Here is a 15,491-nt window from a genome sequence, read left to right as displayed (position 1 = left end):
TTCGAGGGTCTCTCTGCTCCGGTAGGTGGGGTGTTCCGGAGTTTTTGTAGGGTTGAATCAAAAGGGTGGAGACGTATCGAGGGTCGTATGGGTGAACGTGTTCGAATGAGGTGGGCAGGATGCTTAGGTAGTGTGTCCTGCGCCGTGCTGCCGGTGCAGACAGGGGCAGACAGGAAGGGGCCTTCGTCTGCGTGGGCCTTAGGCGAGCTGGCTTCCGCCTCCGATTTACCTCTCCGCCTATGGATGCGTGCAAGAGTTGGTTGCTAGGCAACCAGTATAAACAATGGGCGATTGGCGGCCATCTTGAGATCGGCTGAAACGGTACGACGGCTGCTCCTCCTGGCACAGGGTAGGGTAAAAGAGTGCTGTGATTTAAGAGGCAATGAGGGACTTGCCAGGATGCCGCAATAACATATATTTACCAGCATTCAGTATCAGCAAGACATCAGGGTTGCGGGAAGCATTGGCGGTGATCGTATAAAGTCAAGCTGCTCCTGCAGCAAGATGGCGATGCGAGTGGTTCAAAGCAGGACATGGCTGCTGATGTTGCAGGGCTCCGGCCCTGAAGGGAAGTGAGGTTTAGGGGCAGACGGGAAGGGGCCTTCGTCTGTGTGGGCCTTAGGCGAGGTGGGCCGGCTTCCGCCTCCGGCTTACCTCTCCGCCTATGGCTGCGTGCAAGAGTTGGTTGCTAGGCAACCAGTATAAACAAAGGGGGGTCGGCAGCCATCTTGAGATCAGCTGAAACGATATGACAGCTGCGAGGAGACAATAGAAAGTGAGATGGGGTCAAAGTTACTTTTAGCCATTATTGATCAGATTGTGTGTGTATCCGTTGTGCTTTGCTACATTCTCTTGAGCAACTTCAGATCCAGAAGCTGGATGCCCAGATATAGTTTATTTGGGATAAAAACAACTCAAAAGCAAAGAGTGAAACAATGAAAAGAGTTGGATTGTGCTGGGTGCCTTCCCTCCGCAGAGTTTTGACTCAATAATATGACGGTGCATAGATTAAAAGTGCTGTTGGGGGCTTTCACTGTGTTTTTAACTTCTTCTTCTAAGTTTTTCCCAATTGGGGAACAAATCGATGGTAATAACTAAGTTTGGTGATCTATAGTTTTTCAAATGGGCAAGGCTAAAATGTCATGAAGCCAACAGCTGCAATTGTTCAGAAAGGCATAGTTACCCTGCTTTCATCAATGCAGTTTACTCTGGTGTTGTGGAAAAATCATCAAGACTGACTCAATCAAATCTTCCGGTAGGTGGATAAACGTCTTTAATGGCGGTCAGGAAAGCAGCATACAAACAATCCACAAGACCGAATACGAAACCAACGGTCAACTGTATACGGCGTAGCAACCACTTTCCCAGGTTTACATTGGTTTTATACTGTCAACTCGCACTTGTTTTCTATGGAAGGTGTGGGCGATGCATCTTTCAATGGCAATAGTATACTGTGTTTCAGGAGATTTCAACCTGCATTACATCATTCCCATAATATGGTAATAAAAGCATCAGTAAACTTGGCAACATACAGCAGACGTTTTCGGATACATTTCTTGCGAGGCTCAGGCAGTTCCTGTCACACCTAATGTTGCTACAGCCTCATGCAGAAGCTGTCTCCACAGGCAAAGCAGCGGTCAGAAACACGCTGGCCTGTGCCAAATAGGAACAACATTAGAAGAGGACAATCTATGCATTAAGCTGCTTCTCGCAGCCTACCTGGTATACATTTCAGTTAGGTCATGCACAGTGTCCTGGGTCGAAGCAGTTCTAGGCAGCAGTGCACAATTTTGACATGGTGGCTGAGCTTTCAAAAGCGAGTAACAGTAGTACATAAATGGAGGGTGCAATTTTACTTTTTCTACCACACTTGCAGAAAACGTTTTTACCATCAATATTATATGACTGTGCCACGTTTGTTTGGGCTCAAACACCTTTTTTAAATATCAGGCATTTATTGCGGGCAGACTTTTTTTCTCATTTGAATAGCTACAATCTCGGATTGAATTCAGAACTACAATCTGTACAAATCCAAGATTTCTTTTCAACACAGCTCATTTTGATCTTCAATCGACATCAGCAGAAAATATATTTAAAAAACAAATTGTGGGCCAAGGTTCTGTTTCCACTTATTATGAAGCGATCAGGTGATAGATCATAGATTAGCATCCACACTAAATGTTTGATTTGTTTTTGGACCCAGATCCTCGAAGTATAACGCAGACAGTCTTTCAACTCAGCCTTTTTTTTTAACCACCACCCACAGTTTTTGTTTTTACTATTCTTCACCACAGTCTTTAGGTCAGTACTGTCCTGTTTTGATGGATGGATGTGTTGTGCGTTTAGGCAGCCGGAGGTCGACAACACCCATCTTTTTTATGGTTGTAAATTAACAGCATAATGGCAATTTCTGCACAAACAACTGCCATCAATGAATAACAAGTAGGGCTAAATGATGAGGCAGCAGCTTTTGGAACTTTTAACTGTGAATACTCATTTTGTATAGATTTGTAAACGGACTTCTACCACTCAATAGGCCAGGATTAGTTTGATTATCCCATGGAGGTTAATTATATGACAAAGATTTCTGCGGCCAGCAGAAGGTTGAAAACATTAAACTAAACCTGGATTCCTTAATTGACGTTTCTTGCTCATTTCTTTTTTTTCTTGTATGTTGTCTTTGTTTTGGGTGACCAAAATGCTTGTGCGTGTTAATTTTATAATGATGTGATGGTTTTGGAATGAAGTGAATGACCACCACAAAAGTAGAATAAGAAAGGACAGAGTATGTTTGATTGTCAACATATTCTTTGTATTCCTCCTTCAGATAATCTTCATGGTTGGTCGAGGGTGCGCATCGCCAGACCTGAGCAAACTGTACAAGAACTGCCCCAAAGCTATGAAGAGACTTGTGGCCGACTGTCTGAAAAAAATTAAGGATGAGCGACCTCTCTTTCCACAGGTGAGTAGAAATCATGCATTGCCATCAATGATTGTTTGGCCACGAATAAAGAATATCTGAGCTATTGGAAAATTGCATGGGGTTTGCCTAGCCTGTGGGTAACCCTTGTCCTCTAATCATTGCGCTTCTTTCTGAGAATGTTCCTCTTTGTTTAAACACACTATTCACACACATTTTAAATCAAGTTTCATAGGCATGCTGCTGGATAGCGGCACCACCATGCCAAATTAGTGGAATGTTGGTAGTGTGTGTTCCAGGCTAGGATAGACGTGTGCCTTTTTCCTTAAAACTAGCACTGCCAGTATTGCCTGACCAAGTAGGGTGTGACCAAAGCATACTACTACTACTGCAGACCCAGGAGTCTATTCAATTGATCTTATTTTGTTTGGCATTATTTCGTGAATGTTGGGAATTGTGTACTATGTGAAGTAGTGTGTGATGCATTTGGTTGCCTCTCTCTAAATTGGGGAGCTTGAAAACCTTTTCTGCATCATGTACAAAATCTAGTTGTCATTTGTTTCTAGCTCAGAAGTATCATTCTGTAGCATACAGTAACGGTAAACAAGTTGCAGAGAAGGCTGATTACCTTGTTATAGTTAAATCAGCCAGAACGATTAGTCGGCTGCAGTCAATTTCCTCCAAAGAGCTCTGTACAATGTATTATAGGAGTAAGGGGATCCTAACAACTAATGCTTTTCCCAGATACTCGCACAGACCACATCTTTTAATTACTGTACTTTTTTGATGTTTTTTTTTTGTTGATGTTTTGTAATCAGTTGACCCGGGTTTCTACTTTTCTGATGGTCTAATCTAATCGCAGTTGCCTATTATATAAGCTTCTAAGGTTAGATAAATAAACCGATATTAAAAAAGGATGTAACCATTATTTATGTAAGTGATAATTCAGAAGCTTTAATAGTGTTATCCCTTTTGAGAGGTTTTCATTGCATACAGTTGTGCGTCTTAACTGAGGCAGTCTTACCTTTTAAGGCTTCCGCTGCATGCATGCATGCTGGCAGCTTCCTGTATCCTGATGGTAACATTATTAGAGGTCTTAGGCTTTTCATTTATTTGATCAGGTTCTTTTTATGACCTTGGGACCTCCAATCTAACTATATAGATTCCCTACCACAAATTATGCAGCTATGAAAATCTAACTTCAAAGAATGATTATCAATACACTGGTCAAATTTGTCATTGCTGCATTTACTTGAATATACTTTTGTAAACCTTGTATCACCATTTGTACATTGGGTTTATCCTGAGTGCACATACCACCATGTGTTGAACAGTGAATGAGGTCTCGCAATAAAATTGTCATTTCATAGGAAATCAAATTTAATGAGAACATTCCTGTCTATCTATACCTTTTTTACCTTTAATTTTGCAAATAAACATCATCCCCTCTCCTTGGATGGACATGTCAGAATTTCAAAAAACTTTCTAGAAAACTCAATGGAAACCATCTACTTAACATTCCTGCATGTGACATCACTCACAATATGTTGGCTAGATTTCCTTCAGTGGTGTTCCTATTGCATTAGCATGTAACAGTGTACATTTGTCATTTTCAGTGGGCAGGTTAAAGGCGAGAAATGGGTAACTATTAATAACCCTTTCCCCTTTGTCTTGAATTGATTGGCACCAGTAACATGACTCTTCTTGGTGGTGTAGTCAGAAAAGGACTCCAATTATCTCATTTTTCTACAGTGAGATATCCCTTTGGCTCCCAGAATGCTTCGTCTGTGAGTGATCATTACACACCATGGAATCTAATCCATCTTATACATAATTCCAGAAACACAAACATATCTGAAATTTTACCTAATTTATTAGGATGTAAAATCAATGTATATACCCCCACCCTCAGTACTTAAAAACAACGGGGACTAGGGTTTAATCCATTCCCCTTTATAATATATTTCCCCTCAGAGTAATAACTTCCATTGACATTATAATTGTATAGGAATTTCTCTTGGCTTTCTCAGACATGTGGGCACCCTCCTAAGCACTGGTTCAATTGTCCCCCCTCCTAGGAACAGGTGGGCATCAGTCAGCCAGATGATGTCAACTTGCCTTAATAGTATTTAAGCCTGGCTCTTATCTTTTCCACTGAAGAAGCCATGGAGCTTTAACTTCAGGAAGGCTTCTCATGCAGGGTGCTGCTAGTATCCAAAAAGGGTCCAAATAAAAGCAATCTATTCCATTCTCAATTATGCTTTCTCTCCTGTCAGCCAGTCAGTGGGTGTCCCAAGAATCTTAAGGGTTTGGACTTTCATGGATCAGAAACCTCTCCATTCAGAGGTGTGTATTATTCCGCTTACCTAATTGGTCTATGTATGTGATTGGACAGTGTTCCTTAAGTGACATCACACTAAACCATCCCCACTATGCTCATTAGGCATATTAATGAAGAAGAGGGCAGCCTGATAAAAGAAACTTCCAATCTCAGTTGCCCTCCCATTTGATACAATGTCATCTTAGAGATTTTGACATTAAACAGTTGCAATTTTATGTAACATATCTGATCATGTTACTAATCTCTTCAACAGATAGCTCTCAATCATACTAGTCAAATAATGCTAGTCTGTCAACACATCGTGTAATGTGAGTGTTGCAAATCTTGGCCTTTGGTTCTGATACTTTTGCACAAAAATGTAATTCACTTCTCAGAAAAACGGGCTTACCAGCACAAACTCTAGGATATAAATCAGTGGTGCATGCCGTTTCTTCGTGAAAATATCAGCATTCCTTATTTACAGTGTACAATAAACGTCAACAAAATATTGTTTTACATTCAGCTTATAGAGCTTTTCGTTCTGGCCATTTAAAAAAGAAATTCCTGATTCCAAGATGACGGTGATGCGGCTTGAGTGCAGCACCGTCCCCCCGCCTAGGCCGCAACAACAAAGGTGAACAAAGAAGCGGAAAACTCGCTCTACATGAGCGGACCCTTTTAAAAATCCAGATGCCGTGCACGGAGTGGGAGAAAAGAAGAGGCTAGCGCGATCATCTGTGCAATTCGGGACCGCGAGGTGAAAGGCTTCCCGAACAAAGAAGCAACGCATAGCAGGCACCTCACTGCGGCCACCCCCAAGTACAGCAGAAGGTTGGGAAACAGTCTCTGGGACGCACACTGGGTAGGCCCGCAGGTGAAGGGACGCTGACTCACCCAGACGGGGGCAGTGAAGCAAGCTGGCCCACAGAGGCACCTCCAGAGAAAAGATACGGACTGCGATATTGAAGATGCCACAGGCAGACACTCACAGACAGCCTGGGGCGGCTCCGCGCGGGGGACCGGAACAAAATGGAGTACATCGCACAGAGGATATCTCCCCCACCCCCTGGTCAACGAGGACATCGGAAAACGCTCCCCAAGATCTGCTCCTACTTGGGAGCAGGCTGATAAGAGCAGGGGGGCTAACCAGTGGCCAGAACCATAGAGGAGTTGGAGGGACACTGTGGGGGCCCTTCCTAATGTGAACACAATAGCGCCAATCGGCAGCAAGGGATTCGTCCCTTTCAGGGAAGCGCAGCATATACCTGTCGTCCGACCAACAGCAGAAAATCAGACCCTGCGTAGAGGGGCTGACGACAATCTGGAACCTTACGCTTACAGGACACAAAATCCCCTTAAGGACCTCAACTCGGGGGAGGGACAGAGACGGAGAAGAAATATATTAAGATAGTCCATCAAGATATCAACGCATCGAGAAATCTGGATGTCAGCACAAAAGGGAAACAGATAATGAGAAGGGGACGGATAAAATTACCTATGTCAAAAACAAGGGGGAGGGCAGCGCAACCCACTCACGGACACCCCAGAAGAAGCAGGATCAGAGACCGCCACACCAGAAACATCTGCAAAAAAGAAAAACCAAGAAGGGAAGTCTACCAACCCTGACACGGAAGCAGGGAATTTTGACATGGCATCCAGAAAAGAGATGAAGAAGTGGTTTGGGGAATTTCAAGCCCAGTTCATGGCCACGATGCAGACTCAATTTGAGTCCATGAAAGACGATATGAAAACTACATTACATGAGTTAAGAACAGATATGACAAGTCTAGGCGAGCGGACCGACACGCTGGAAAAAATAACACAAAACCTAGACAAAGAAGCACAACAATATTCAGAGACCAAGAACACCTGGTGCGACCGACTCATAGTCTCGAAATACAGTGCAAAGGCTTGGAGAATCGATCAAAAAGGGAAAACATAAGAATAAAAAATATGGCGGAAACATTGGAGGAGAGATTTGAAACCGGCAGTCCAACAAGTATTCAAGGATATCCTAGATGCAAAAGACGATGAGGAAGTCGCCATAGATAGTGAGCCCGAAGAGATTAGGGGAGCCAGGAACTCTGCCCCGGGATGTGCTGGTGGCACTCACTTCTTAATCGCAAAAGGAACAAATCTTGCAAAGGGCCCGCACCATGGACCACATCAGAATGAACGGAGAGGAACTCCAGCTGTATCAAGACCTGGCGCAGACCACTCTCTAGAAACGTTGGAAATGGGCCCTGTCATAAGACATTTTACAGCAAAACAAATCCGATCTAAATGGACATTCCCTTTTGGATTATTGTTCACATGGGAAGGGAAAGAACGAAGGGTGACAACATGCGAAGAATGGAGACAAATACTAGACCTGCAAGAGCAAGAAGGAGAAACTCAAGGACATAACAAAGTGCGAGCACCGCAGAGGAATTCACCTTGGGAATGGAAGGGCAACGAAAAGAAACTGAAGGGGTACTTGGCAAAGAAGTAAACGATCCCGAGAATGTCCAAGACACACACACCAGGATGAAATCGAACATGAAAAAAGCTCCAGTCAGGGCAAACGCCACAATGGAAGAGCGAGACTTCCACAACGTCAGGTGTGGGGAAGGGGGAGGAGTGAACTGGGATCACTTATTGGAATCCAAAGGATTTTAGGATACCCTACAAGTTATCCCTGAGGAATGGTGGGCATGGCGCAGACGGCACAACGCCAGAGCAGTCATAGGAACCAGAGTCCACCTCAGGGTAGTTTAGGGGGTAAAAGGGGTAAGGGTTATGGGCAGGTTGGGGGCATCACAAGCGGGGGGGGGACCGGAAAGAATCACAAATATTGGACAATACGACGAACAGCTCAGATAGAAATACAAATTCCCTGGTTATGATGGGGATTAAGATATTTACATATAATATCCGTGGGTTGAACTCCCGCCCCCTCCCCCCCACGTTAAGAGGAAGAAAGTGGAGCAATTCCTAAAGCAGGGGAAATATGATATAATAATGTTCCAGGAAACACACATTAGAGGGCAAGACAAAAAGAAGCTTCAGTTGAGAGGGTATAACCAGATACTACAGGCCAACACATAAGAAAAAAAGCAGTTCTGATCGCATTCCGGGACACCTTGAACATACAGATACTTCAGACACAGGAGGACAAACCGGGACGATATCTATTTGTGAACTCAAAAATAGAAGGATATCCTCTAACGTTGGCCTCATTATATGCCCCAAATACAGGGCAGGAAGGATTCCTGAAAGCTACACTGGATAAATTGGAACAATTCACTAGATGGGAGATACTCCTAGGAGGGGATTTGAATATAGCATGGTACCCCGGCACAGATAGATCGGATCCCAGACAGCAGAGACAGGGAGCACCATCGAAAGCGTTATGTCAGAAAATGACTAACCTAGCGTTGACAGATATCTGGAGGCATATCAACACTAACCAACTAGGCTTCACACATTTCTCACATGTTCACAACACCATGTCAAGAATAGATTATCTCTGGGCATCAACAAGTATCCTGCGGAAAATACAGAAATCAGAGATGGGAACCATTTCACTCTCTGACCATGCTCCTCTATGGGCGGAATTAGCACTAGCTCTGAAAGTTTCAGGATTATGGAGATGGTGACTCCCAGAGGAAATACTTAGGGACCCACCTTAAGGGAACAAATACACAAATATCTCACATGCAATAATCTACCTGAGATATCTAAAACTCAATGGGAAGCGCTGAAGGCAGTCACAAGGGGACACCTAATCGCATTAAAGAGTCAGAGGAAGAAACAGAACCTACAATGGGAAAAAGAGTTGGAGGCAAATATAAATCCAATCCAAGCGGAAATATTGAAAAGACCCACATCTAAATTACATTAAGCCCTGAGACCTGTTCAAGGCCAACTGGACTCTATCCGTACGAAAAAAGTGGAGAGACACGTGCTCCGGTTGAAACACTTGTATTACATAAGGGCAAATGGAGCCGATAAACTACTGGCCAGGCAACTCAAAGGTAAAAAGCAAGACCGGACGGTGAGGGCGCTCCTGAATGACAAAGGCCAAAGCGAACACAATCGGCAGATATTGGGGATATATTTGAGCAATTCTATCGATGCCTATATTCCTCCGATCGTCCGGACGAGGGGCAACAACACTCATACCTAGAGGGGGTAAATATTCCAACATTGTCGGAAGAGGAAAAACAATTTCTGGACGGGGCCATCACTGAAGAGGAAGTCTCCAAAGCAATCAGAGACATCCCTAGAAATAAAGCCCCGGGTCCGGACGGTTAAACTGCCCAATTTTATAAAGAATACAGGGATATATTGTCTCCGGTCCTTACAGAGTTATTCAACACCTTCAAAGATAAAGGTAACATCACGCAATCGATGAATGAGACTAAGATGCTAGTAATTCACAAACAGGGGAAGGATCCGCAACTTCCCGGTTCTTATCGCCCAATCGCGCTGATAAATCTGGAGGTGAAATTATACACTAAAATCTTGGCCTCTAGGTTCTCGCAGGTTCTCTCCAGATTGATCCACCAAGACCAATCTGGGTTTGTCCCGGGAAGACAAACGCATGACAACATTAGGAGGGTCATCCATCTGGTGGAAAAAGTAGGAATTACATGCTCCCCCGCTATACTACTGGCATTAGATGCAGAGAAAGCGTTCGACCGCGTAGAGTGGACGCTTCTGTTCCACACAATGTGGAAAATGGGATTGGGGGAATCCTTTATAGAAATGGTTCAGGCAAATTACAATTCTCCAACCATACGAGTGGCAGTGAACGGTAGCCTGTCCAATAAGGTTTATATCGAGAGGGATGAAACAAGGATGCCCACTGTCCCCCTCACCTCTTACTATACGCTATATTTTTGGAACCATTATTGACACGAATAAGAAATAATCGGGGAATAAAAGGTATAGACATGGGAGGACTTGCGCATAAAACAGCTGCGTATGCAGATGATATGCTGGTGGTTATGGGGGATCCGGAGAAATCAGTCCCGACTCCGATTCAGGAGATCAAAACATTCGGCTCCCTGTCAGGGCTACAAATTTAACACACAAAAAAAGAGGTCTTGATACTGGCGGGCAATGATACGCGCATCCAATCGGTGGCTTCCAACCTGCAGCTGCAGACAGTGAAAAGAGGGGTTAAATACTTGGGGATCACATTGACAAATAAGATACAAGACCTATACTTGCAAAATTATCCCCAAATGCTAGAATGTATTATACAGGAATTGGTAAGATGGAACCCCTTATCAACATCATGGTGGGGTAGGATAACCGCAATTAAGATGTCCATTTTGCCGAAACCTCTCTATCTGTTCCAAGCGATACCGGTTAGAATCCCACCGGCTTTCTTCAAATCCCTAACGAAAGATATCTGCATATCTATGGCAGGGGAAGACCCCCAGGGTTTCAAGTGCGGTTTTAACCGCTTCAAAGATAGACGGCGGCTGCGCGCTCTCGCATTTTAGAAAATATTATGAGGCTGCCCAATTATGGGTTCTGAAAGAATGGATAACAGACAATTCGCAGAAATTGTGGGCAGCACAAGATAGGGCAGTGGCGACAACCCCCATGAGACATCTACTTGTCTGAAAAAACAATATAGACACCCCAACGTACAAATCAGTGAAATTATGAAGACGACTCTACAAATCTGGGACCCAGCCACACAGAAAGGCACACTGACAAAAGACCCAGCCCCTTTTATGCCTTTAGTTAAAAACCCTGAATTTCCGCCTGGATTAGGGAAGGGGTCATTTCAGAAGTGGGAGGAGGCGGGTTGTAAAATGGTTGAGGATATGTACCTGGCCGAACAGATAAAAACATTTGAGGAATGTGCAGAGTTGTGACATCTGAACGCTAAGGACAGATACAATTATGAACAACTACACCACTGGTTGGGCACCCCCAGAATGAAAACAGCTGGGACAAGGAAATTGACCCCTTTCAAAACATACATAATGACCCACTCCAGAGAGAAAAAAAATTGTATCGAACACTTACAAATTCATAAATGCCCCGGTGGAAGAAGTTAAATGGGTGTACATAAAGAGGTGGTAAAAGACATTACATGGCCCGATCCAGAAGAACCGATGGGAATACATCTGGGGGGTAATACCCAAGATTACAAAGGCGATACAGGCCAAAGAAATGTGGATGAAAATACCCTTGCAATGGCATTACACGCCGGAAATGCTTCACGTGATGTATCAGTGCTCCCCGAATATATGCTGGACGGAATGCGGAGGGGAAGGGGACCGGAGGCACATTTGGTGGGACTGTCCAATCTTACAACAATACTGGTCAGATGTGAATACCCAAATGCAATCAATGTTCCCGGACATGGGAAATCTGGGGGAAGAAATTTGGCTCTGCGGTCTATGGGACCCAAAAGATAAACAGCATACAAAATTGCTAAACTAAACTAAATTTTATGGTAATACTGATAGAGGCGTGGCTGGAAATAGCTCATAAATGGAAACGGAAACATCCCCCTCTGGCAATTGACTGGATAAGGAGAGTCTGGTTGCATGTATCGATGGAGCGAATAACGTACAAGGGAATGAACAAAAGTTTAGAGACGACTGGGGCAAGACTCTCGAGCACCTCCAAAGTGACTACATGGAGCAATGGTGCCCACATAAAATCAGAATACTGGACATGTATAATTGAAGATCGAAAAACAGCATGTAAATATAGACTAATACAAGATCTTTCCGGAGGGGTGGGGGGGGGAGACGGTAGGGCTAGAGGGGAAAGTTGATGATTAATACATGTTGTAAAACCAATAAAAATGTTTTTAAAATAAAGAAATTCCTTCAGAAATTGCAACCAAAAATGATTCTATATGTATATATGCATACCATGCCTTGCTTGAAAATGGAACATATGGTGTCATATAATGTTACTTTCTTTGCATCTGAGATCTGGGCCATTTATAACTGCTGAGCATGGTGTTGACATGGTGCAATGTCCTTTGAAATGCAGGGCTGGCAGGAACATTTGTGATCCAGTCCAGACCGCTTCCTTAAGGAATTAGAATCTTTGCCAAGTGGTTGAAAGTGGGTATAAGACTTTAACTGTGCGACTTTCCTTCCACCGGAAGAGATAGCTGATGGGCAGATTAGATTATTTGAGAGAAACCATTGCTGAGAATTAATTCTGCATATTTTATTTTATGGTGTGTCAAGTGAGGGAGAAGTGCTTTGCAGTTTTGCAGACAAACGCTTTTGGTGCTGGTGTTGGCTAATCCCGCGTGTTGGAACTGCATTTGACAAACTTTTCCTGGAAACATTTTAAAAACCCAATTGAGCCTGTTAAAAGTGCTATGCAGTTTTGCAGTCCTGGCGGTGAAGAGAGCCGCAGCACGGGCCAATATGCCTGCTACATGTAACAGTTACCAGCAGCACAGTGTTAACCACGAGGCTTGCGGTAAAGAACTGGCAAATAGTGGGAATTTAAGAAGAGGCACAAATGGTAAGTGAATATCTAGGGTGGTAGATTTAGATGCAAATAAATCTCAAACGAAAGGGGGGAAATATGCCGATCAGGGAAAGATTGTGGCATATTTAGTCCTGCAACAATCAATTACAGCGGCTTACACTGAAGACGAGATTTTAGAGAATTATCTTACTGTAAGTGTTCAGTCTGAATCTTCCTTTTCATAGCCGATTGACAACAACTACATTTCAAACATACGCTTAAGTCTTCAAAGAGAATCAATGGACTGCTCACACTCTATCATGCCGCGGTTCATTATAGATCCATCGTCTAACATTATTGGGTTTTGAACCCTCCAAGACTCCCAACTTTTCTAAATCTCCTGATTTGGAATGTGTAGCCAAATGTGTGCATGCTTCTTCACCGGCTACTGAGCATTCTTTCAATTCATTTAACTCCTCAGATAGTGAGCCAGAGGACTGAATCACTAATAATCCTAAAAGCTCTGTTTTTGTTGTGTAATACTATGCAGAAAGACCAAATCATACAAAACGGCCTACTAAAATTGGTAGATGTTATTTTCACAATGTGCACGAATATGGAAGTGTACAAGGAGAACAAAGGTTTGGAAAATGAAACAGGATTGAACATGACACAATAATAATAACAAATCGAAGATAAGCCTGCCGAGCAACAAAAAGAAATTGAGTTTTTGCGGGCAAAATTAAAGGAGAAGATACAACAAGAGAAAAATCAATAACTCAATAAAAAATAAGCAGAATGATAACCTAGATGCATTCACTAGATCAAGACAATGTTGCTTCCCTGGTGTTCTTGGATATGGTTGTCACAAATCGTTTTCACCCTTTAGTAAGACGGTCTCCAGCATCCGTATCTAAATCAAGAATGACCAAAAAAGCTGAAGTCGGTTAGTTGGACTCTTGGGTTGTCCACCCTGCCAAGGTACAGTTGCTAAACAATCAATTACCTGTCTTGATGAGCCCTAATCAAAATATAACATCTGCACAGATGATGGAGAAAAAAAGGTGGGTCCATTGGCTTTGAACATTACAACTAATCCAAAGCTTGCTTCAGGAATGGAGCAATCTCACTCCATTCCGATTGGTATAACCAGGGTGGAAAAAGCATTACACAATCGCATCCAAATTGTGAAACTGTTCGCCACTTCTGACAGCTCTTTTTTAAATCATAGCAAAGTTCTACAATGCAAGCGTATACCGTAGATTCAAAGAATATCTACAAATTAGATTTCTTTGTTGAAATTCCTGCCACTGAACTTGAAACAAACTGGCCACTTGTTAATTTTATTTCACCACTTATAGTGGATTTGACAATGTCTTATAAAAAGCACTGCCTTTTAAGGCTCTTACGGATAGACACAAATGTAGATACAGAGTCATGTTTGAAATGCATTGATTTGACTGTGCAGAAAATTCATTCTGTTTTGAGATCCCGTGATGGTGAGCCCATATAATAATTCTTGCCATCAAGAGGTGGAAGCTTTTGACGGGGTGATCTGACCTTATTCAGAACTAAGTAAACCATTTATTATGATCTCATGGAATGCCGGAGGATTTAATTAGTTTACAACAAATGTTTGTGGTAAAGGATTATTATTAGAATCCGATTTCTTCATTTTACAGGAAACCTGGTTAATACGCGAAAAATGTTTAGATGGATATAATATCCAAAAACTGGTCACACGAAAACCTCTTGTTAGACCGCTTGGGAGTCTGATTGTCGGTGTGAGAAATCTTAAGTATTGAAGAATTTTGTCTTTCTAATATGAATAAACATGTTCAGACGGCTGTTCTAGCTACTAAAAGAAGCTTTATTATGTGTTGTATATTAGTTATAATTTTTCATGACCTGCCAGGAGGTTATGAAACTTTAAATATACTGAAAGCCATTGAGCAGATCATAAATGAATGGCAATATACCAACCCTGGTGGTTATTATATGATTGCGGAGGACTTTAATTTCCAATGAGGCCCTTCAGAGAATATGAATAGCAATTCTCAATTTAATTTGGTTAGAAACACTAATGATATGGTTGTTTTGGATATTGTTCCTAAAGATAACTCTCATTTGAAGTTCGCCAGAGGTTGGAACGTGTTCATTGAGGGTCATGATTTATTGCAATTACATCTTGAAACTAAGCATAACTCTACTCCTAGCTTACTTGGACAAATGGGCAATGTTGTAGCTGGATTGATCATATTTTTTTCACTCGCCCTTTATTAAATAAATATGTATTGGATTTTAGTATTCCTCCTAACAATTTTAGCGATCATGTGGTAATGAAATGCACCTTTCGAAATCAAAATATTATTATGCCTAAATATGACAGGCACATATAGATTGAAATGGGTTCTAATAGATTCACTTGGTCTAAAATGAATATAGATACATTTAATAATTCCTTGTTCCAGAAATATATGCACAATGGCACTTTATTTTGTTCTGAAATTGGTGGATATTATAATAATAATGACATACATATAACATTTTTAGTTTAAAGGGGAAAACATAATGGTAATACCAATTATAAACCAGGTGGTCTTATCTACGATACTTTGATCGCTGGGAAAAAAAAGCTCTCGCAATGTTCATATTAGGAAGGTTAAGAGATTGAAACTAAGCCAGGGCGAAAGCACAACACGAGGTTGGGAAGATTTAAAACAAAATTCAAAAATTGGATTATTTGCCATAGAGGCTCTACAACCACCGCTCAATTGCAAATTATGTTCGACGCTTTGCGAC

General features: G+C 42.4%; 1 protein-coding gene across 5 annotated transcripts in view; it reads left to right on the top strand.

The window, feature by feature from the left end:
* Positions 1–15,491, top strand: part of RAF1 (Raf-1 proto-oncogene, serine/threonine kinase) — a 1,232,906-nt gene that overhangs the window by 1,136,305 nt on the left and 81,110 nt on the right. For all 5 annotated transcript variants that reach the window (XM_069643941.1, XM_069643943.1, XM_069643946.1 and 2 more), the window contains one exon: positions 2,828–2,962. In XM_069643941.1, coding sequence (XP_069500042.1) covers positions 2,828–2,962 — 135 coding nt within the window. The remainder of the gene's footprint in view (positions 1–2,827; positions 2,963–15,491) is intronic.

This window comes from Ambystoma mexicanum, chromosome 2p (genome assembly GCF_040938575.1).
Source record: "Ambystoma mexicanum isolate Mex_15411 chromosome 2p, UKY_AmexF1_1, whole genome shotgun sequence".
Classification (NCBI taxonomy): domain Eukaryota; kingdom Metazoa; phylum Chordata; class Amphibia; order Caudata; family Ambystomatidae; genus Ambystoma; species Ambystoma mexicanum.
The sequence above is the reverse complement of the archived record's forward strand: the minus strand, read 5'-3'. Positions and strand labels throughout refer to the sequence as shown.